General features: G+C 49.8%; 1 protein-coding gene, 1 non-coding gene and 1 pseudogene across 2 annotated transcripts; all 3 read left to right on the top strand.

Annotated features, from left to right (window-relative positions):
• The first annotated feature begins 229 nt into the window (after window positions 1-229).
• LOC131503277 (U6 spliceosomal RNA) lies at window positions 230-333 on the top strand. Its single transcript, XR_009257379.1, has one exon. It is a non-coding gene; the product is annotated as a U6 spliceosomal RNA (small nuclear RNA).
• A 2,704-nt stretch (window positions 334-3,037) lies between these two features.
• LOC131502720 (melanoma-associated antigen B4-like) lies at window positions 3,038-5,826 on the top strand (annotated as a pseudogene).
• A 13,401-nt stretch (window positions 5,827-19,227) lies between these two features.
• Window positions 19,228-20,605, top strand: MAGEB5 (MAGE family member B5). Its single transcript, XM_058713447.1, is given in 3 exon segments — window positions 19,228-19,879; window positions 19,882-20,084; window positions 20,087-20,605. Coding segments are annotated over 3 exon segments (777 nt in total). The 5' UTR covers window positions 19,228-19,662; the 3' UTR covers window positions 20,444-20,605.
• Window positions 20,606-22,727: the final 2,122 nt, after the last annotated feature.

The raw sequence follows: 22,727 nt of genomic DNA on the forward strand, positions 1-22,727 counted from the left end.
TCGCTTGCACGAACACCCTAAATCAATTCATAGTGTTTCCAATATAGCAGAGAATCAACATTAGAAAACACTGCCAAATGGAAATCACTATGTTGACAAAAAGGGGGGGAAAGGGACAGGACTATGTACGAGGATAAAGAAAAAGCCTTTCATCCCCCAAAATATATAAAGAAATAACACTTGTTGATGATAATAAGTTTTGGCAAACCTGCATTAGACAAGAATTTCTGTGCTCCCCTCAGCAGCACATATACTAAAATTGGAATGATGCAGAGATTAGCATGGCCCCTATGCAAGGATGACAGGCAAATTTGCAAAGTGTTCCATATTTTTAAAAATATGTAAGAATTGTCATTTTCTAAAATCTACAGTGAATATAATAAACGTGAACCACTGCAATAGGGTTGAGAAGACAAAGATAAGTGGTATTAAATCCACTGTCTATGAGTGAATGAAAAAAAAATACCCAGTACACAACCATCACACAAGAATAAGAATACCAAAGTAAATAAGACAAAAGAATAATGAAAAGAAATTGTGGTAACAATATGATCTCTTAATTAAAAAGTTCCAAGTAATTGGTACAGAAATTATTTTTTTTGATTTTTAAAAAAATTAATTAATTTTTTTTGTTCTTAAGAGAAAGAGAGAGTATGCAAGTGGGGGAGAGGGGCAGAGGAGAGACCGAAAGAATTCCAAGCCAAGTCCAGGCTCAGCATGGAGCCTGATCCCAGGATCCTGGGATCATGACCTGAGCTGAAATTAAGGGTGGGACACTCAATCAACTGAACCACCCAGGCGCCCCGGTACAGAAATTATTAAGATACATAAGCAACTTCGGAAAGGTGATATATAAAAGATCAATATAGTCAATTATGGAATCTGGCCAACAAAATCACTAACAAATTACAATATGTAATGGAAAGTATATCACTGAAAACAACAATAATAGCCAAGATACACCTAAAACAAAAACAAAAAGACACCTACAAGTTCTTTAGGAGACAACTATAAAAACTTACTGATCGACTTCTGAAAAATAGTACTCAAAAAAGCAGTTTACAATGTTTATTTATACAAAAGAGAACACTGCAAAGCTGTCAATTCTCTTTACTGTCTTTACAGATTTATGGCTTTACCTACAGCTAAAAAATGACACCAATTCAGGTTGCTTTTTCCCATAATCAAAACCAACCCTGGAAAAACTGACAAAGAAACAAACAAACAAACAAAACGAATATGAACAAGAGCAAAACAACAAAAATGATGAGCCCCTGGGGAATACTAACTCTGTCTTAAACTAGAATATCTATGTGGGCAGGCAGAGGCCTGCGTGTGACTGAGGACAGTACGTAGCCTGCAAGAGAGGCAGATGACAGAACTGACTGGAGGGAAGGTTTTAAATCCAGCCCTTGATCCTTTCAGTATTCCCTAGGACAATGAATTTCTACACCTTCAATAAAGGAACCTAAGGCAGCTCCTTAGAGCCTAAGTGCCAGGACCAAGGGGAAATACCAGGACTGCACCAAAGCAGGGGTTTATATTGGAAGCATGAGTCCACAGGCTGTGCTAATAACCACTTGAAAATATGCCAGGGAATGTGAACTGGCCTTTATTAACATCTTACGAGAACAAAACGCATAAAACAAAACAGACTACTAGCGAGTATCACAATAATTGCACATAAGGATGGAAACTGGTTCCAGAAACCATGATCAGTAAGAATGATATCAGCCAAAGAAACCCCGGGAAGAGTGATCAGGCTAAGGGGCAACCCACTTTTCCATGGGATTCCTAAGGGCCTTGATAGGGGGTGTGATGAGGTATAAAGTGAGCAAAGGAAAGACCTCCAGAGTTGCTAACTCCAGGTTCCTTGAAAGAAATCGAATGGGCTCCTCCACCCAGAAAAGAGAACACAGTAGGATTCTCATTCTATGGCAGCCACTTCTGGGAAGCCTCAGGCAGGAGTGACCTGGTGAGAAGGAATTCTTGAAAGGAGGCTCACAAAGTCAAAGCCTGTGGTATAAGGAGTTGGCCTTAGGCCAGCTAATTAGAGGTAACCAAAGAACTATTAGAAATGAAGCCAAACATTGAGAGACTAATGAGAGGTGCATGCACGACATAGGAGAGAACAAAATAGTCCCCGTCCTGTCCTGTTTGGAGAGCCCCAAGTAGAGTTGCTAAGCTCAGAACCCCAAAAACACCCTACTTGAGGCTGGGAGGGAAATGATACGAAAATACAAAATGTTAAAAATACAAATGATACAAAAATACAAAAAAAAAAAAAAAAGAAAGACACAAAAATACAAAAAACCCCAAAAATGTTAAAATAGAATACAAGTATCATAGTAATTATGCACAGGCCAGAATTGTATCCCAGAAGCTTTCAGAAATGGCAGTGATGTCAGTCAGGAGAAGACACAGGCAGAGCTATGAGGCTAAGAAGCAACTGACTTTCTCTGTGGGGTTCTCAATACCATGGTGGGGGTGAGAGGCTTCAGTTACAAACGGGAGCAACTCTGGGACTGAGAAGAACTCGGTGCAACATCTCTAACCTCCAACCCTGGACCACAGAGGACTCTGTCCTCCCGCAGCCGTCTCTGGAAGGCCTCTGGCAGCAGTAGCCAGGAGAGGTGAGTAGCCTGCACTTCCTATCCCGAGTCACAGGCAGTGATGGCATCGACCTAAAGGCAGAAGAAGGACATCGACCAGCACCCAAAAGGACTCAAGGAAAGACACCGAGAGGGGATTGAGGCAGTTCCCACACGGAACACGGGCTCCCCCAAAGGCAACGACACCTGGCCATCGTCAGCTCGGGGGAGCCCCAGCCATGGCTGCTAAGCTCAGACCCCCAAACATTCCCTACTGCTGGGTGCTTAGAGGGAAACGAGACGCTTGGTCTGAGGCCCTCGGACACAGCACAGCAAAGGGAGAGTTCACAGGAGCCGCTAAGAGTGCGCGAAAGCCCGCGTGCCAGTCCTGCGGGAGGGACTCCAGCCCCCCTGGAACGCAGCCCCCCTGCCCATCCCCCCACGCCAACCCCAGAGCCCGCCCCCTCCGCTGTCGATCTGGGGGCCAGGCCCACACGACCGGAAGTGGCCCTTCCAACTTCCTCCCAGCGCTGGGCAGTGAGGCCTGGTCGGACAGCCGCTGCCTCGGCTGAACACGAGGAGGGGGTCCCACGTCCCGTCAGGGGTCAAGGTGAGAGCAGCCCCGGCTCGACCACCGGGGGGACGTTTCCCCGACACCCCCAGCCCCGTCTCCCCTGAAAAGAGGGGCCCACGCAGACCCTGGCCCGTTCCGCACCTGCTCCGGGGGCTCGGAGACCCCCGTCATGGCCGTTCATCCCAAGTGCCTTGGCTTACCCCACCGGGTGTCAGGGATTGCAGGCCTCGGCCCCAGGCTGCTGGACGCTGGCGCGGCTCAGCACAGGGAGCCATCCCTCCCAGGCCCTGTGGAGGGAAGGAGGGGACCCTCGTGAGGACTGGGGGGACTCCGTACTCCGCGACAGGGGCGACGCAGCGTCCCCGCTCCTGACCTTGGCCGGCAGGGGGGGGGGGGGGGGGTAGGGTCCGGGCCCGGGCCCCGGGGACCAGAGGGAACGTGGCCTGTCCGCTCGTGTCAACCCTGCAAATGCCAGGAAAGGAAGGCCAAGCTGAGACAGCCCGCCACGTCTAAGAAATACCAGGTCTGAGGCCGGGGGGGGGGGGGGGGGGGGGGGGGGGTGTCCCGAAGCTGCAGCCAGCAGTCAGTGGGAGGGAGGGTCCCAGGTCCTACACGGAGCCCAAGTGGGGATTCTGCGTCATTCCCAGCACCCAAGGAACCCAGGACAGAGAAGGCCTGCCACAAGTGTTCATTCAGCACCAGGTGCCCCCTGACTCCGTGGGGGGCGAGGCGCTCCCTCCTTTCGGCCCCGTGGGTCCCCTGGAAGGTGGCGGGGTCGCCTTCAGAGCGGGAGACGGGGGTGGGGGCCTGGGTCGGGCCCACAAGTACCGTGCCGAGCCTGAATGTGAGCGGGGAGGGCCCCCAAACCCGGGACCCAGGGCTCTCCCGCGTCAGTTCGGAACCCCGCTGTCACCCGAGTGGCCCCCAGGCAGGGCTGTCTGGCTGGGGCCAAGGCTCCCCCCACGTGCCTCCACAGGGTGCTCGGCGGGGGGGCAGGCTGACCGGGACGTCGGGAGCCCTGGGGGGTCGCACAGCGGTGCCCTCGAGGACCCTGCAGGGGCGGCCTTGGCCGAAGCCCAGGGGGACTCTCCCCGCTGAAGGCTCTCAGGGCAACTCCTGCCCCCCACCCCCGCTCTTACAGGTGTCCTCGCTGCCTGCCAGCCGGGCCCAGCGTCGTCATGCCGCGCCGCCAGAAGAACAAGCTGCGCGCCCGCCAGAAACGCCACGAGGGCCAGGGTGAGGGGCAGGGTGTAGAGGGTGCTCAGGCCGCCGCCGGCGGAGCCCCTTGGGGAGGCTTCCCCGGGGTCCCCCCGGGCGGGTGCAGCCCAGCAGCCTCAGGGTGCCCCGGCCCCCCGGCGCAGGCGCTGCAAGCCCGCCACGTGAGCAGGGCGCCGAGGGCCCGGCCGCGCCCCCCGGCCCGGGCGCCCGCAAAGACCCCCTCAGCCGCAAGGCCGACATGCTGGTGCGGTTCCTGCTGGAGAAGCACGCCAGCAAGGAGCCCATCACGCGGGCCGCGCTGCTGAAGATCGTCAGCAGGAAGTACGAGGCGCACTGGGCCGAGATCCTCAGGCGCACCTCGGAGCGCCTGCAGCTGCTCTTCGGCCTCCAGCTCCGGGAGGGCGACGCCGGCGGCCGGGCCTACGTGCTGGTCAGCAAGCCGGGCCTGGAGGGCGACGGCGGCGACAAGGGGCTGCCCAAGAGCGGCCTGGTCATGGCGCTGCTGGGCGTGATCTTCATGAAGGGCAACCGCGCCAGCGAGGAGGAGGTGTGGGAGTTCCTCAACGTGCTGGGCGTGTACGCGGGCCGCAGGCACCCGATCTTCGGGGAGCCCAGGAAGCTCATCACCCAAGACCTGGTGCGCCAGAAGTACCTGGAGTACCGCCACGTGCCGGGCAGCAAGCCTCAGCGCTACGAGTTCCTGTGGGGCCCGAGAGCCCGCGCCCACACCAGCAAGATGGAGGTGCTGCAGGTGCTGGCCAAGATCAACGACACGGTGCCCAGCTGCTTCCCCCAGCTGTACCAGGAGGCCCTGCTGGAAGAGGCGGCGCGCGATAGCTCCACAGGCGCAGCCACGGTGGCCTCTGCTGGCGAGGCTGCGGGCCCTTCGGGAGCCGGGGAGCCGTCCCGGGCCCGGGTCGGCCGCTGCCGCCCAATCTAGCGAGGCGGGTGGGGCGGCTGCTCCTCCTGCTCGGGGCGGAAGGGGGCCCTTGACCTTCCAGGTAGTGCAGAGTCCGGGGGCTGGAGGGAAGTAAGTAGATCTTCTTCATATTTGTTCTAAACTCTTAACTAATATCAACACACATATCATTCGTATTTATTTAGGTGTTTACAAGTTTTTTCCTAGTATCCCTTATTTAGCGCTAGAATATAAACTAAAGAATGGCATGGCTCTTACCTCCGTGGCTGTTCCTCAAGGGAGAGTTACAGTGTTGCTGTGTGCAAAACAAAGCCACAGACCATCCATATTGCATTTATGGTCCAGAAGTAGGTAACATGGCATGCAGTAGGAATTTTCATGGCCGTGTGAGAAGAGGAAAACGGAAAAGAGTGGGGAATAGCCAACGGAGGAACACTAGTTAAATAAAAAGAAAAGGTGTTTAATTCATGGTTTGTCTTTTCCATTCATTCTCTTAGTAAAAAGAAAAGATGTGTTCTCAAGAATGTTTGTTTTGTCTCTGTGCACTGTATATTCCCTGCTACCTGGTGGATGAAAAGTAAACTCAGATGGGGCCCTTGGGTGGCTCCGTTGGTTGGGTGACCCACCCTTGGTTTCTGCTCCGGCCATGATCTCCAGTGTGGTGGGATCAAGCCCCGGGTCGGGCTCTCTGTTGACAGTGTGGAACCTGCTTGGGAGTCTCTCCCTCCCACACTCTCCCTGCCCCTCCCCCCACTCTTGCTCCTTCTCTCTGGACATAAACAAGCATTCAGGGAAAACCAAACTCAGGTGGGGGGGGGGGGGGAGGTTGGGGGTTCATACCAATCCTAACTGCCATTCATTCAGGCCGGGTATTTTTCTACTGAGCATGTGAAATGCTTCCTATGGTACATAACTTCCAACATTCCTATAGCAAACTTCCTTTTACAGACAAAGCACCTGTAAATGCCTCAAGTTCACGGGAGTGGTGAGTGACCTCCCTTGGACTGGATCCCTGCTCTGGACTGGTTTAGATCCATCTCGAGACCCATGCTCTTCCTTTACTCCCAGCTTTTCATTCTTTCTCTTCTCATCACTCCACACTCTATCTCATGGGATAAACAAAACCCTGACCCAAAGCGGCGTTTTGGAATACACACCCACAGTAATAATAATGCTACATAAGTGTGTAGCGTGACCGAAGATAAGAAAAAACTGACATCCAGTGTCAACAGGATCACCTGTACATGCAACGTCAGACAACCCGAAAAGATCAGGGGCTCTCAAAATCCTGACGGGCCCCGCCTCGTCCCTATAAGAAGTAAATCCATTAGAAGGAGAGGCCTGGAAGATGCTGTCTAGCTGGCAAAGAGAAGGAAGAGATCACAGTGATTCTTCTCTGACAGCAGACCATCTGGGCAGCCCCCTACTCCCAGCCTCCCAGTCCTCCCCCCCCCCCACCCCTGCCTAGTGTCACATCTTCCTAGGGACAGCGCCCAAGTCCCTGCAAGGCCCGCAGTCAGAAACCTGCTCGAGGGTCGGCAGGGATGTGGATTTCCCAGCAGCCTCTAACTGAGGAGAGGACAAAATGAGGACCCTAGACACTCATACCCCAGAACATGGGATTACTGAGGTGAGCTGCCCTCACACCTAGAGGGCCTCAGGTAGAGCTGTACCTGAGCATCCCTTCCTCCTTCAAGGTTCTCAGAGATAGAGAAGCCTCAGTTTAAGGGCTGTGTCCTCAGGGCAGTGGAGGGAAGAGTCCCAGCCTGACAGGTAGCAAGGTGGGGACCCCAAATGAGGAAGGAGGAACTGCCCGTCCTGCAACGCCAGGGGCTCCACAACACATACCCTGCTTTCCGCCTCGTGTGGCTGTGGCCGGCGCTCTCCAGCTGAGGCTCCCCCTCATTTCTTCTGGTGGGGAACAGAGGAGGGGGGTTCATGGGGAGGCGAGGTCTCTGGTGCTGGGGCAGCAGCTCCGATTGTGTCCAAGCAGCAGATCCTATCCAACAGGCCTTACTGGCATTTAAGGTGAGGATACTGAGGGCTGATGAGTGGACCCCTATGACAGAGGGGACCACACAGAGCCTCCGGCAGGGGGAAGCCAGGGAGTAGCAGCCGGCCTTCCCCGTCTAGTGTCTCAGGAAGATGACAGCCTTGCCGGAAGGCTGGCCGACTCAGTAGAGGAAGGAGTCCCATATACTCCCCGGAGTGAAGGTTAGACACCAGAGCAAAGCCCGAGGGGCTAGTCACGCGACAAGAGGGAAGTGTCCTAAAATTTAGCCCCTACTATGATCTTTCAGAGGATCCCAACAGCCCCGGACAGATAGGGTTCATCCTGACTTCCAAATCGGAATGTCCAGGCAGGTAACAGCCTTAGTCTGAGGAGCACGGCCTTAGGTGAGTGGAGGGTAGAGTCCCAGGGTTGGTCATGAGTCAAGAGGAGGACCGTGAGTGAGGAGCAAGGGGACCCCTCACCCCAGAAGAGAGGAGAACGCCCAGAGTCCCACCCTTGCTGTCAGTCCTAGGAGGCCCAGGGCAAAGCTTTCCAGCTGAGGTGTCCCCTCTTTCCACGGGAAGTGGTCTCACGGAGGAGAAGGCCTCTGCCTAACGGGAGCAGCCTCGGTCCTCACGGTGTGGAAACCTCGTCCCTAACTGGAGGCAAGTTGATGACTCTAAATCAGGGGAAAGGGACACCGACCAGAACACACGGGGCCACGCAGAGCCCGACCACTGCTGTCTTCTCTCCGCAAACCCAGGAATGTTGGCATTCCTGTCCCGCTCGTGTCCTCTGGGGGTGTCTCGTGGAGGAGGTGAGGTGCTGGGTCGAAGGGGCGAGCCTCAGCAGAGCAGAGGGAGAAACTCCAGGTCATGCCAAGAATCCGGAATGGGGCCCTACGTCAAGAGGGAACCACCCAAACCATAAAGGTAGAGACACCACAGAACACCTCAGCCACTGTCGGCCATGGGACCATAGGAAGGGCTGCCACAGGAGGCAACCCTCACAGCCCCCTAGGTGGTCTTAGGCCATGAAAAGCCTTAGCGTGGGGGAACGGGCCTCCAGGTCATGGCAAGAAGCAGTGTGAAGACTGAGTGAGGGCCAAGAGAAACAACGGAAAAGAGAGAAGAACGAACAGTCCCACCACCCTGTCAGACCTGGCTGGGGGCTCCAGACAGGAGTATGCAAATGTGTCACCCACTGGCTTCCAGCCTTGGGGGACTCAGGTCAGTAGAAGGAGGCCTCCTAGATCCTGACAGAGTGAGGACTGTAGGTGTCACCAACCTCAGAACGGTAGAGTCCCATCAAGTTTTGTCCCCCGCTGTTAGCTCTCAGAATCTCCAAACAGCTGTGACTAGATGTGACTTACGTGACTTCCACCTCTGGGGACTCGGGGTGGTGAGGCCCTTGGTTGGAAGCGAGAAAAGGGACAACTGCCAGGCTGTGCCAGGGATAAGGGTAAGGGCCCTGAAAAAGGAGCAGAGCATGAAAACCATAACAATGGTGCAGCACATCATATCCGCCCTGCTGTCAGTCCCGGGAGACATCGGGAAAGATGTCAGGCAGAGTGAAGGCAACCCTCAATTCCTGTCAGGGTGACAGAGAAATAGGGAGAGTAAGAGATCAAGAGAGGAAGGAATGAGGCCATCCCAGAGTCAAACTGAGGAACCTGAGTGAGGACCAGGGAGGCAAACCATCATAAGTTCCAGATTTGCCTACCCCAACTTTGTATCTCAAGCGACCACAGGCAGGGGTGGCCAAATATGGTCATCCTCACTCTTTCTACTGGGTCTCAAAGCGTTGTGGCCTTCCTAAGAGGAGATATCTTCAGGCGAAGGTAGAGAGGAGCCACCGGCCCTCCTAGGATTCAATGTGAGAACCCTGACTGAAGACTGAGGGGCCCCTGCCCCACCCCCCGAGTGGAAGGGACAACAAAGAGTCCAGCTGCACCTCTGCTCAGTGCTTCAAGGCTCAGGGCAGGGTGGACAGGCAGAGGATCCCCTATTCCTCCCTTATAGCATGTCTAAGGATGTCAAGATCCTTAGCCTGGATGTGAAGCCACTAGAGGGCAGAAGGGTGTGTCCCAGCCCCGAGGTGACAAAGTGAGCAGCCCCCCCTGCCAGCCCCTGTGGTCACCCTGGTTCACTCCCAGGCAGGTCTGTCTGACAGTGGCCCAAGACTCCCAACACCTTCCTCCACAGGGCGCTCAGGACCCAGCCTGACCAGGACAACAGGAGCCCTGTGGGGTCCTAGAGCAGTGCCCTCGAGGACCCTGCAGGGGCAGCCATGGTCGAAGCCAAGGTGGAATCTCCCCACTGATGGGGCTCACATCATCTCCCTCTGATGTCAGGCAGAGCCAGGTGCCCAGGTGCCTTTGCTATTTACTGTCCCTAACCAGTGTCGTCACGCTTCAGGGCCAAAAGAGTAAGCTCCGCCTCTGTGAGAAATGCCCCCAAGGTCTTGAGGGTGCTCAGTCTACTGCAGCAGCAGCAGCAGAGTCCCCCATTTTCCTCCTCTCCTGATTTGGGGGTATTCTGCAGAGATTCCCTCTTTCTGGCATTCCCCGAGAGCCAAAGAGAGCCCCATCCACCACTACCTCTATTGTAGGGGTTTCCTGCCCAAGATGTGAAGACAATGCCAAGAGCCAACCAAGCTGAGGAGAGGACGGCACCATCCACCGAGAGCTCCCACAGAACTCCTGTAAGCAGGAAGGCAAGTTATACTGGTACAATTTCTGCTGCACGTCTATAACATGAAGACCCATTAGAAAAGCAGTCATGCTGAAAGGTGCTGACAAAATGTCTAAGAACCGCTTCCCTGAGATCCTGAGGAGAAAGGGATTGGCTTTTGGCCTTGAATTAAAGGAAGTGGGGTGCCTTTGGTGCAAGAGTGATGCTAGAGCATCCCTCTGATGCTCCTGCCAGCGTCCTGGACTTCCTGACCACGGGCGTGTGAGTGGCGATAAGGATTTGCCCAAGACCCATCTCCTGGTGACACTCCTGAGCATGAGCTTCATGAAGGGCAACTGGGCCACAGCAGGGAAGAACTGAGAAGTTCTGAGTCAGATTTAGGCATATGGTGGGGGAACAACTTCGTATATGAAGAGTTCATCACCCAAAATGGAATGAGGCTCGAGGACCTGGAGTACCGACTGGGGCCCAACGGTGATCCTCCTCTCTGTGAATTCCCATGGGGGTCTACGAGCCTGTGCTGAAACCAGCAAGAGATACGTCTGGTCATTGTGGGCCAAGGTCAATGTTACCATCTTCGGTGCCTTCCCATCCCATTATGAACAGGCTTTGAGATAGGAGGAAGAAAGCCTCTAGAGCAGACGCTGCCAGGTTGAGCGCCCAAACCAGCACGTGTTCCAGGGCCATTACCACTAACTACGCCCACATCAAGTACAGCCTCAGGGAGATTCTGGACCTTTTCACTGAAGAATGTCGTTAGGGTCGAAGCAGTGGAGGACTCTCTTAGCACTTTCTAGAAAACTAAAAGATGTGTATCTCCCATTTCTTGTATTATTCAAGATGGCGAGAGAAATTAAATAATAACAAAGTAGGCATTCTGCTTGCTATCTCTCTTCCTCCACAACCGTTAACTGAGCATCTCTTCTCGGGGGGGCCTCATGCCAGTACTAGGGATGCTACGCAAAAGACCAGGCCACTGTCCATAGACTTTTAGTCTAGGAGCTGCTGCCCTATCAGCAAGACGGTGACCCAGACTCTAGGACCCATGTAAATGACGAGTGAAAAGAAGGAGTCAGGGAGAGAGAGAAGGTTCCCGATGAGAGTAGCCACGAGCAAGTGCTCTGCAGCTAGGCACTTGGGAGCTTTGCCACACTTGACTTCCTGTAGAGGAGGTCGTTTGAAGTTAAGCAGGGTAGTGGACTAGATGAAGTGGTGAGAATCGTGAGCGGAGAATGGGCCCTCAGACGGCGGGTCTCAGAGCTGAGAGTCTGACTATAGGTAAGAATGAAATCCTGCCCTTAATCCTTACTTTGGGATGCTGGATACACCAGACAGGCTCTCCACCTGGGGCAGGAAGAGAAGCGGTCCTGGGCTCTGGTTCCAGTGCATGTGAACGCAGTGCACAAAACAGATGTTTGAGGCACATGCTGTCTAGGAGGCTTCTAAGAAACAAAGGTGACACTCCTGGGGAGTGAGATGTCATGTCACTATCTCTGCGCCGGGCTGGGAGGGCCAGAGGCTATTCCATTCCAGGGGCATTCTATTAACTGAACGATTTTCAGGGGAATTTGGCAAACTCTTATGGAAAACTAGATTCGTGGTGGTGGTGAAATGAATGAACACAGGTGTGGTTTGGATGGAAAGGCCCCAGGGAGGGAAATTGTCCATGACACCAATTCTAGAACCTCTGCGTTGCATCGAACTGGGGGAGACTCCTCCACACCCAGATTAAATAACACATTTTCAAACGGGAAAAATGTACATAGCTTTACTGGCTGAGCAGTACTTCCTTCTTTCCAAAGGTGCTGCAGTTTTTCTGACATCTCATAAAAACAAACAAACAAACCCGAAATCCCAGAGGAATTGGTATTATTGTCTGGGGTCCTAATCATCATAGTAAGAAATGCCACTCTTTAGAAGATCATTGTTTCAGATGCTTTGCAAACACTGCACATATTCCAACAATCCTACCAGAGAGGACACATCAGACTCACTTTGCAGATGATGAACTAGCCGTTTTCTCCAGTTCACCTGGCTTTGAAGTGACGGACCCAGAACTAGAGCCCTGGTCTGAATTTGTCTAGAGGCCACACTGTGCCACTGCGTGTCTCCCAGATGAAGACCGACACGGTGTCTCTCAATTCACTTTGTTTTCCCCAGTCCTCCAAAATAGATCTGAGGCAATAAGAAAGAGGAACTTGTAGCCAAAATGTTAAAAGCAGGCATAGAAGAGGATGGTTACTGTGAAAAGAGACCACAATTTGGGGATTGTCTGTGGCTTGCATTCACCTCAGATCCACATACCATTAGCCGTATGGATCCTTGGAAGCAGACCCTGCCCTGGCCGCAAGGCGTGCGCCTGGTTCCAGCACTTTCCTGCAAGACGGCATCCTCGCCCGGGGCCTTCCCTGGCGTGCCCTCGTGTCCAACTCTGGAATCTGTTACTGGTGTGTTATTTGAGACTGGCCTCTGAAAAACACAGCAATGAGAGAGCTTACCCGAGTGGTCAATAACCAAAGCCTCCCTTGCAATTTGGGGATGAGCAAAGACCACGGATTTCACTAGGAATCAAATAGGATGACTCAGAAACACAATGGTTAGATCAGAGAAGAAAATACCGACAAAGGGAAATCACTGCCTTCACAGAAAAGGAGCAAATGCATTTTACAAGAAAAGAACATGTGCTCTACACTTCTACTCACAACACTGCTGACACCAGCAGTATAGGGTTTAGTGTCTTTATCCCCCAAATGGACCAATTCTTAAGCAGCAGCCAGGTGTCCTACAACTCAATTCCATTCTGACAACATTTACTGAAACGAGCATCAAATCTCACAAGTCAAGGGCTCATTCCCAGAAGACTCTCCTATACTTAATCCCAAATCTGGGCCTCCCGTTCCTCTGACTGGCTATAAATCAGGGATTCCCACGGACTCTTCTTGGGGTTTGAAAATTTTCTAAAATGGCTCATAGAAGTCAGGAGTATGATGTACTTAGCAGGTTACTGATTTCTCATGAATGGACAGGACTAAATTACAGCCAAATGTAAGAAATGCATAGGGGCATCTCGCTGGCTCAGCCAGTTAAGCGTCTGACTCCAGCTCAGGTCACAATCCTGCAGTTCGAGCCCTGCATCGGGCTCTGCGCTGGTGATACAGGGCCTGCTTGGGATTCTCTCTCTCCCTCTCTCTCCCTGCCCCTTCCCCACTTGCACGCGTGCGCTCTCTCTCTCTCTCTCTCTTTCTCTCAAAATAAATACATCAATTAAAGAAAGAAAAAAGAAAAGCACAGAGCATGGTGTGGGGAAGGCGTTCAGGGATTCCTCATCCTGTCCCCAGCTGTCCCACCCTCCCAGCACCTGCATGAGTTCAGCCAACTGGAAGTTCTCCAAAACACTTTGGTTAGGAGTTTAAGGGAGGCTTCGTTACAGAAGCACAATTAATGAAATCACTGGCTGTTGGCGATTAAGTCAATCTCCAGCCTCGCTCCCCTCCCCGCAGATCAGGAGGTGGGGCCGAAACTTCCAACTCCTTAAATACACGGTTGGTTCCCCCTGGGCAGCCAGTACCCATACTTAGGAGCTTTCCAAAGTCACCTCATGAACATAAACTCATGTATGGTTGAAAGGGGCTGGTTCTGAATGGTATAAAACACACTCCTTTCACACACCTCAGAACGGTAGAGTCCCATGGAGTTTTGTCCCCCGCTGTTAGCTCTCAGAATGTCCAAACAGCTGTGACTAGATGTGACTTATGTGACTTTCATTTCTGGTGATGACAAATGTATAAGGAGGCCCTGCTACATGAGGCAGCTCGCAGACCCAGAGCCTCAGCCAGGGTGGCTTCTCCTGGTGATGATGGGGGGGGGGGGGGGGGGCGGTGCGCAGGGAGCCTTCAAGGACCCGGGTCAGCTGCTGTTGCAGAATCCAGTGAGTCAGGTGAGGCAAAAGATGGCCCTTGGCCTTCCAAGTAGTGCAGAGTTGGGGGCTGGAGGGAACAAAATGAAGATCTTTGCCTTTTTGGTTTGTTTGTTTTTTTCATTAAAGTCATCTGTAAGCTTTTTTTTTTTTTTTTTAATTTTCAAATATTGTTCAGTTTAGTGAAGATATTCTGCTTCGGAATCTAAGGTTACTAATGCCAGAGAAATCACATTATTACCATTCACGTTTAAGTTTTAGGGTTTGCCTTTTTTTTTTTTAAACAAGCTCAAATGCCTTCATTCTTTCCTTTTTGCTACAGAACTGGTTAACAGAGCACTGAAATGGGGTTTTTCATGGGAACATGAAAGAGCCTCATAGGAAAATATTTGGGATCACCAGGCGGTGAAACTTAAGTAAAGGACGGTTAACTCTTTGCTTTATTCTTTGGGCTCTTTGCTCATAAAATTAAATAACATACACCTGGGTATTGTGTAGCTTATTCAAAATGTATAAGAAATTAAATAAACTTCTTGGTTTATTTTATTCATTTATTTCAATAATAATAAATGCTATTTATTTCTTTTCCTCTAGTATCAGTTGAGCACCCTCTCTTTGGAAAGCCCCCTGGTAGCACTGGGAATGTTAAGAAAAATAAGCAAACCAATGCACATAGAACTGTAGACTCTAGCAGCAGTTATACAGTGAAGATGGTGAGATCCACTCCAAGAAATAAATTAATGACAAGTTAAAAAGAAGAGGTGCATAAGGGGAGGTCCTAGGTGAGAAAAGTCCAGTGTAAAGTGTTCGGTTAACGCTCTGTTGGGCTTGGTAAAATGCCAGTCCCTTGGGGAGGTCATTTTAAGCCAGGCTGTGCTGTGGGCTGGATGTGGCCGGGGGAGTGGTGGGCAGCGAGGGGCCAGGTCTTTAGATGATGGTTCTGAGAGCTGGGAGCCCAGGCCTATAGTGGAAAACAGTTTTTCACATTTACTCTGGGGTTGTGTGAAAACCAGCGTCGGTCCCTAGCTGAGGCCTGAATGGAATGGGTCCTATGCCCTTGCCCCAGTGCAGGTGACACAGTACACAAACGGGGTATTTTAGGCAGAGAACGTCCAGAGAGCTTCTGAGTAATAAGGGTAATACTTCATTGAAGTGCGATGCCAAGAAGGCCCTGGACTTTCTTGCTTTTCATGGGATGGGAGTGCCCGAGCTCACTCTGTCAGAAGGGCATTTTAACTAGGTTATTTTGAGTATAATTTGTCCAACTCTTAAGAGAGGGCATGAATTTTGGTGGCGATAAAATGAATGACAACAGGGGTGGTTTGGATGGAAAGGGACTTAAAAGGGAAGTCGTTGGTACCTGACACAAAGAGAAACTTTCAGTTGCATCCAATTGAGGAAGACAGCCCCATACCTATATTAAACAACAGATGCTCTAGTGGAGAAATACTACGGATTTTATTTGCCCTGTAGCATTTCAGTGGATTTGGATTTCTATACTGTTAGTAGTTGGATATTGTCTAGTACCGGCTGGAAATAAAATTCTGTGAAGAAACAATTTTATCATCAGGGGTCACAATCATCTCGGTAATAACGGCCGTTCATTAAAAGCACCAAACTTTGTGGGGTACCTGGGTGGCTCCATCGGTTAAGCATCTGACTCTTGATTTCGGCTCAGGTCATGATCTCACGGTTGGTGAGTTCGAGTTCAAGCCCCGCATCGGGCTCTACGCTGATAGTGCGGAGCCTGCTTGGGATTCTCTCTCTCCCTCTGCCTCTGCCCCTCCCTGGATCGTGCTTGTGCTCTCTCTCTCTCTCTCTCTCTCAAAACTAAACATTAAAAAAACAAAAGCACCAAACTTTGCCTAACACCATGCCAAATGGGTAATATCCATCACCTATATGTCTATAGTCCTACATGTCAAATGTTATCAGACTCACTTTCCGAATAAAGAACTTGGAATATTCTTAAATTCAAGGCTGGCAAGTGACAGCACTGGACTAGACCCTGGCTCTGAATTCCTCGAGAGCCCACAGTGCCACTCCTCTCAGCCCGAGGCATATGTGTATCACTTACTTCACTGTTCTGCTCATTACTCCCAAATGTATTTCAGGTGTTAAAAACCATGATTCCACACCCCAAATATGGTTTTGGAAGACAAAGCCCAAGGAACAAGCAATAGCAAAATCAATGTTAAGTATGAATAAAGAAAGAGACACTATTCAGCGACAATAATGTTATCAACAAAGGAAATGTCAATAAACCTGAAAAGATCAGGGAATCACAGTATCATGTGGCTCAGTCCCTCTATTGTGGAAAACAAATCTATTAGAAGTGAAGTTATGTAAGAGGCTAAGTCTGTGAAAAGAAAGAAGAGGTCAGTGTGTGAGAAAGAAGAAAGAAAGAAGAAAGAAGAGATCTGCGATAGCATGCCACCGGCCCTGGGCCCCTGCCTCTACTATAGTTTCATCACCTCACATTACTCCTGGGAATCAACTCATTTGCTGCCAGGTTTGCAGTAGGGAGACTAAGCAGGAGTTTGGAAGGATGAGGTATTTCCCAGGAAGCCTTTCAAAGAGTCAGGAGAGGTGCCTGGGTGGCTCAGTTAGTTAAGCATCTCTTATTTTTGGCTGAAGTCATGATCTCACAGTTTGTGGGTTTGAGCCTCCATCAGGCTCTGCACTGCTGGTATGGAGCCTGCTTGGGATTCTCACTCTCCCTTTTGCTCTCATAATAAACAAATTTTAAAGAAACTTAAAAAAAAAAAAAAGCAGCTCTTTCTGCCCACAGGTCCTGTCTCCATGCTTTAATAAAATCACCTTTTTGTGCCAAAGAGGTCTTCAAGAATTCCTTCTTGGCCCTCAGCTCCAAACCCCCCACCACCCCCAAAACCTCATTATTTGGTGCCTGAACGCAGGGCTATGAGTTTTTTCACCTGGACTCCGAGCTTCGGTGCAAACTTGGCACCATTGGCTCCTACTGCCACCCATGAAGTCAGGGAGCAAAGAGCAACCACTTGGACCACCGATTTCAGACTTCCCCACCAATGTCCAAGAGTTTATGACCAAGTTAACACAGTCTAGGAAACTGCATCGTGTGGTGAATCTCAGACAACTAATGAGAAAGCAAAATAGCAACTACCTGTGAGCATTATGCCTACTATTCTTGCAAATGGAAAAGTTAACGTCAGGCAACTGGGTTGTACCATGAGAAATTTTCCCCAGGTTTCTGGATGGTGCTCTGGTCATCAGAAATTTAACTCCCTTGAAACCTAATCTGGATCATCACTGCACAAGAGTGAAATTACCATTTTTAGCTGTTTAACTGACAAATATGTATATTAATGTTTATTTTTTTTAATTTAAATGTTTGTTTCTTTTTGAGAGAGAGAGTATGTGTGTGAGCAGGGGAGAGGTAGAGGGAGAGGGAGACACAGAATCTAAAGTAGGCTCTAGGCTCTGAGCTGTCAGCACAGGGCCCCATTCAGGGCTCGAACACACAAATGGTGAGATGATGACCTGAGCTGAAGTCGGACGCTTAACCGACTGAGCCACCCAGGTGCCCCTTAATGTTGTTATTTATGCGTCTGAGGCACTGCAGAAGACATGAAATGTTTTTCAACACGATTTGAGGAATTGTTTGAAGAAAAGACTTTCCCCCAAAGCACTGAATATGAAAAACTGTGACCCTGTAATAAAAAATAATTGTATTTGGTTTTTAAACTATAAAAAAAAAAGACCCGAGTCCATAGGAAGACTGATAAATTAAGATTGAGGAGACCAACACCCCATAATAACTAGAGTCATAGGAAGATTGGCCTGTGACCCCTCTCAGACCTAGGAGGCCAAGGCAGAAGTGCCAAGATAAGCCTTCCCTCACTTATTTTCGGGGCTCTCAGGGACATTTGAGCTTTGGTCTACATGGGTAATCTTAGGTTGAAAGAAAGCAGAAACCCAGGGCTTGCTGGAAGTCAAGGTGAAGATCCTAAGTGAAGACCAGGATCAGAGAGGGCCCCAAGGAGCCTGAATCCTGATGCCATACTTGGAAAGGCATAAGCAGGAGTAGCTTCATGCAGCATTCCCTGACTTTCCCTCTCTGACACCTTGGGGAGTGAATGGACTCGGTCTGTGGCTTTGAGACCTAACAATAGAGGGAGGCATCCCAGGTACTGCCACTCAACATGGGCAGAATCCTGAGTGATGACTGTGGAGACCCCAGACCCCAGAATAGTGAGCTGGCACAGAGGCTGCCCCTGCCATCAACCCTGGGATGCCTCGGTAAGGATGTCAGGCTGACTCGACAAGAAAAGGGTCAGAAACCCGAGTGCCTTGCTCTAAGGGAAGGGATCTCAGGCAAGCGAAGAAAGGAGTCTCAGGTCCTAGTCAAGGTGAGGATCCTGAGTAAGGACCTAGGGAGCTCTTTTCCCTCAGAACTGAATTAATCATACAGAACTCTGACTTTGCTGGCACCCTTTGGATACCTGGGCATTGATGACAGAGTACGACATACTTCCTCCTATGGTGTCATAAAGGGTTGAGAAACTTGGTCTATAGGACTATGGCCTAAACAGCTGCAGTGGGAAGATTTCTTTTTTTTTTTTTTTTTTTTTTTTTTTTCGGAGATCAAAGGAATACCCTGTGGACTAAGGGAGCCACACACCCCTTAAGAGTAGGAGTAGGAAAGCATTAGTTTCTTACTCTCAGCCTCAGGAGACCAAGGACAAGTAGGATCAGATGAGAGTCCCACTTTCTTCTAGGGGTCTCAGGGTGGTGCAGGCTGTGATATGAGGGGCAGGCCTAAGGGCAAGGGAGGGAGGAATTCCAGGCCATGAAAAGGGTCAGGGCTCAAAACGAGGACCAAAGGACTACTCACCTCGAGGCAGAAAGGAAAGCAAAGGTTCTGGCTCTGCCCCTAATTTCAGCCCTTGAAGAAGCAGGGCAGGAGTTTCAAGTAGAAACTGCCCCAACACTTATATATATTAGGTTTATGGGAAATGAAATCCTGAGATCGAAAGTGTAGCTACACTTCAGTGAAAGGGGTGGAGGTATCAGGCCCTATATGGACCCCATGTAAGGACCTTAATGAGGACTGAGGACCCCAAAGAGGCCAAGATAGAAAACTCCCCACTGAACAGTCAGACCGGGACAGGAAACATAAGCTGAGGACCCCTTTCACTTCCTTATCATGGGTACCAGGGAGGTTTGTGATGTCAACATCAGAGGAACAGAGGTGAAACAAACAAACAGACACAAACAACAAAACAAAAACCCCATGACTGGCCACTAGTTGAATGATGGTCTGGACTGTGAAATAGGTGATTTCTCAACCACAAGACCAGCAGCTCCTGCTATCACCCCCGTATGCCCGAGGCAGGTCTGACAGGAAGCAGCCTAAATCTCTAATTTCCTTCACAAGCTTCCCATGGGATAAGCCAACTGGGAGGAAAGGAGCCCTGTGGGTGGTGAGAGAAGTGCCCTTGAGGAAAACCAAGTGTACCTTCTTTATAAAGGTGCACACACCCCGTCAACCTTCCTCCTCCTCTAGTGGGACCTCACCACCTGCTCTCCTACTCATACTCCTGACCACTGACCTTGATCACAGCCATCATCCCTCAGGGTCAGAAGAATAAGCACTGCACTCATGAGAAATGCCACCAGTCTCGAGGTGACACAAGAGTTCAGGCCCCTGTAGCAGTGGAAGAGTCTCCTCCCTCTTCTTCCCCTGTTTCAGAAGGTAATACCCAGAGTTCATCAGCTAATGACTCAATTAGCACTTCCGAAGAGTCTTGGGGAGCCCCACCTACCACCATTACTTCTTCAGAAATGTCTGGTACAATATCTGATGGTGAGAATAGCCAAGATGAGAAACATCTATGTTTCTCTGGGCCCCCACCTTTTACTGAGATCACATGCTTTGATGGGTTTGTTGGAACAGTTTCTTCTGTACCAATATAAAATGAAAGAGCCCATTCTGAAGGAATGCTAAAGATTAGTGGCCAAAATTACAAAGAATACTATTCTGAGATCATTAAGAGAGCCTCTGAACATATCGAGATTGTCTTTGCGGTAGACTTCAAGGAAGTGGATTCAACCAGCCACTCCTATGACCTTGTCAGCAAAGTGAAACTCCCTAACAATGGGAGGGTGTGCGCCGGCAGGGGGTTACCCAAGACCGGTCTACCCTGATGACAGTCCTGGGTGTGATCTTCATGAAGGGCGACTGTGCTGCTGAGGAAGACATCTGGAAATGCCTGAATATGACGCAAGTATATGGTGGGAGGAAGCACTCCGTCTATGGGGAGCCTAAGAAGCTCATCACCAAAGATTTGGTGAAGCTAGAGTACCTGGAACACTGCCAAGTGTCCAACAGTGATCCTCCATGCTGTGAGTTCCTATGGGGCCCAAAAGCCCACACTGAAACCGTCAAGATGAAAGTCCTTGAATTATTGGCCAAGTTCAATGACACAGTTCCCAGTGTCTTCTCAGCAAGATATAAAGAAACTTTGGAAGATGAGGAAGAGCTGAAGCCAGACCTATAGCCACTGTGTGTAACAGGGTCACTTCCAGCAGACTACTGAAGTCTGAGGCTTTTTAAAAAAATCATCGCAGTAAGAAAACATAACCTCACAATAGGGATTTTCATGGAAATGTAAAAGAACCTCATAGTAAATGTATTGTGATAATGGAATATAAAAAAACAATAAAACACGATCAACTTTGGTGTTCTTTACTCCTTTCAGCCTTTTGCTTTATAAAATTAAATAATTTATACCTCAATATGTTTAGTTTTAGAATATGCCAAATCATAACAAGTTAGACCTCATTCTCTCTTTTATTCCCCAAATGTCTACTGAGTACGTGCTTTCTGGAAGGCTCCATGCTAGGAGTGGGGATGCTAAGATAAAGACCCAGCCTTTCCCATAGAATTTTACAAACTAGTAGCTGGGATCATAAGGATCCCAAAACTCTGTGCCTTACAAAAAAGTAAGACAAAAACAAAAACAAAAAACGCAATGAGGGAGAAGGGAGGTGCCCTGGGGCCAGGCAGAGTGTAAGTTCCCCAAAATAAGACCGTTTAAGTTTTGGGATATTGTGGGTCAAACCATGTCATGTAATTTCAAATTAAACTGTGCAGTGGACTAGACTGAGGTTGTGGCAATGGCGATCAGATGCCATACCCTAAGATGATGCATCTCAGACGTGAGAGAAAAGAAAAATCCTTGAATCGAAAACTACATTGAGCTGTAAGTTCTAAAATTAAGGTTCAATATTACGGGCTCCTTGACATTTAGCGAAACTTACAGGGCCTCAAACTGTCTTACTGGAAGTTCCCCCTCGATATTCTGTACTTACAGATAAGGGCCCCTACCAAACCATCATCTTTATCAAGGGAACAAGGCACAAACCTTGCTTATTCCTAAGCGGCAGATTTCTGTTCCTTACTAGCATGCAAAATTATTCAAAGAAGCTGATGACACAGCACCACTGGAATGAAAGGTCACCTCAAGCTCTTGACACCAAACTATGCCTCCCACAGACTCGCTCATTCACTGTGTTCTTGACCGGTATCCCCGTGTCGCACTGTGTAGCACGTGGTGCCTTATCCCCTAGCCAGCGAGGAAACGTGGCTGATAACTGGTTGTCTATCTCGTGTCTACATTGTCCAGTGCTGCATGTGTCAACTCCACGGAACCATAGTGTGGAGGCTCCTTCCTTACCTCGGGGGGTAAAGAGGAGGCCATTAAAATAGATTCTTACAAATGACTTTGGCTTCGTAGATAATCCAGAGAGAAATCTCTACTAGGGGCAGTGTATTAACCTGTCAGGAATGCCATAACAAAATAACAAAGACTGGGTGCTTTAAACCAGAAAATTTATTTTCTCACAGTTCTGGAGGCTAGACGTCCAAAGTCAAGGAGCTGGCAGGCCTGGTTTGCTCTGAGGCTCCTCTCCTGGGCTCCTAGATGGCCACCCTCTTTATTTGGCTGCCTGTTGGTGTGCATGAATCTCCGGTGTCTCTTTGTGGGTGTTGGTCTTATAAGGACATGAGCCAGACTGGGTTATGGCCTACCATAAAAGCTTCATTTTAACTCAACCACCTCTTATGATCTCATCTACAACTGCAGTCTCATTCTAAGGTACTGGGGGTTATGGCTTCAACATGAAATTTGGGGGGACACAATTCAGCTCTGAAAAAAAAAACAGAAATCATGAGCGTCTTCATTCCAGTCTCAATACAAAAGAATATAGTGCACAAATAGCTATTCTAAACACATTGTCTCCAGGGACTCTCTGAGCTAAAAGGGTGAACTCCCTTGAGATGACATACACAGAAGCCACAGTATAGATACTTTCTTCCTGGAACTGGTACAGAGCCCACTCTATTAAAAGAGCATTTTAATTAGGTTATCTTGACTGTATTTTGGCGAATTCTAAGAGAAGGCTACATTTTGGGACTGGGGGTGGGGGAGGAAACAAATGAAAATAGAGGTGATTTGAACGTAAGGACAATAGAGAAAAGCTTAACGAGTTGGTCCTTGACAAAATCCAAGGAGTTCAGAGTTGCATTCAGGTGGGGAAAGAAAAACCACACACCAAAATTGAATGTTCTGGGGGTGCCTGGGTGGCTCAGTCAGTTAAGTGTCTGACTCTTGATTTTGGCTCAGGTCATGATCTCATGGCTGTGGGATTGAGCCCTGCATCAGGCTCAGCATGGAGTGTGGAGCCTGCTTGGGATTCATATTCTCTCTCTCTCTCTCTCTCTCTCTCTCTCTCTCTCCCTTTCTCTCTGCTCCTCCCCTGCTTGTGCTCACTCTCTCTCTC

Source organism: Neofelis nebulosa, chromosome X (assembly GCF_028018385.1).
Source record: "Neofelis nebulosa isolate mNeoNeb1 chromosome X, mNeoNeb1.pri, whole genome shotgun sequence".
NCBI lineage: Eukaryota > Metazoa > Chordata > Mammalia > Carnivora > Felidae > Neofelis > Neofelis nebulosa.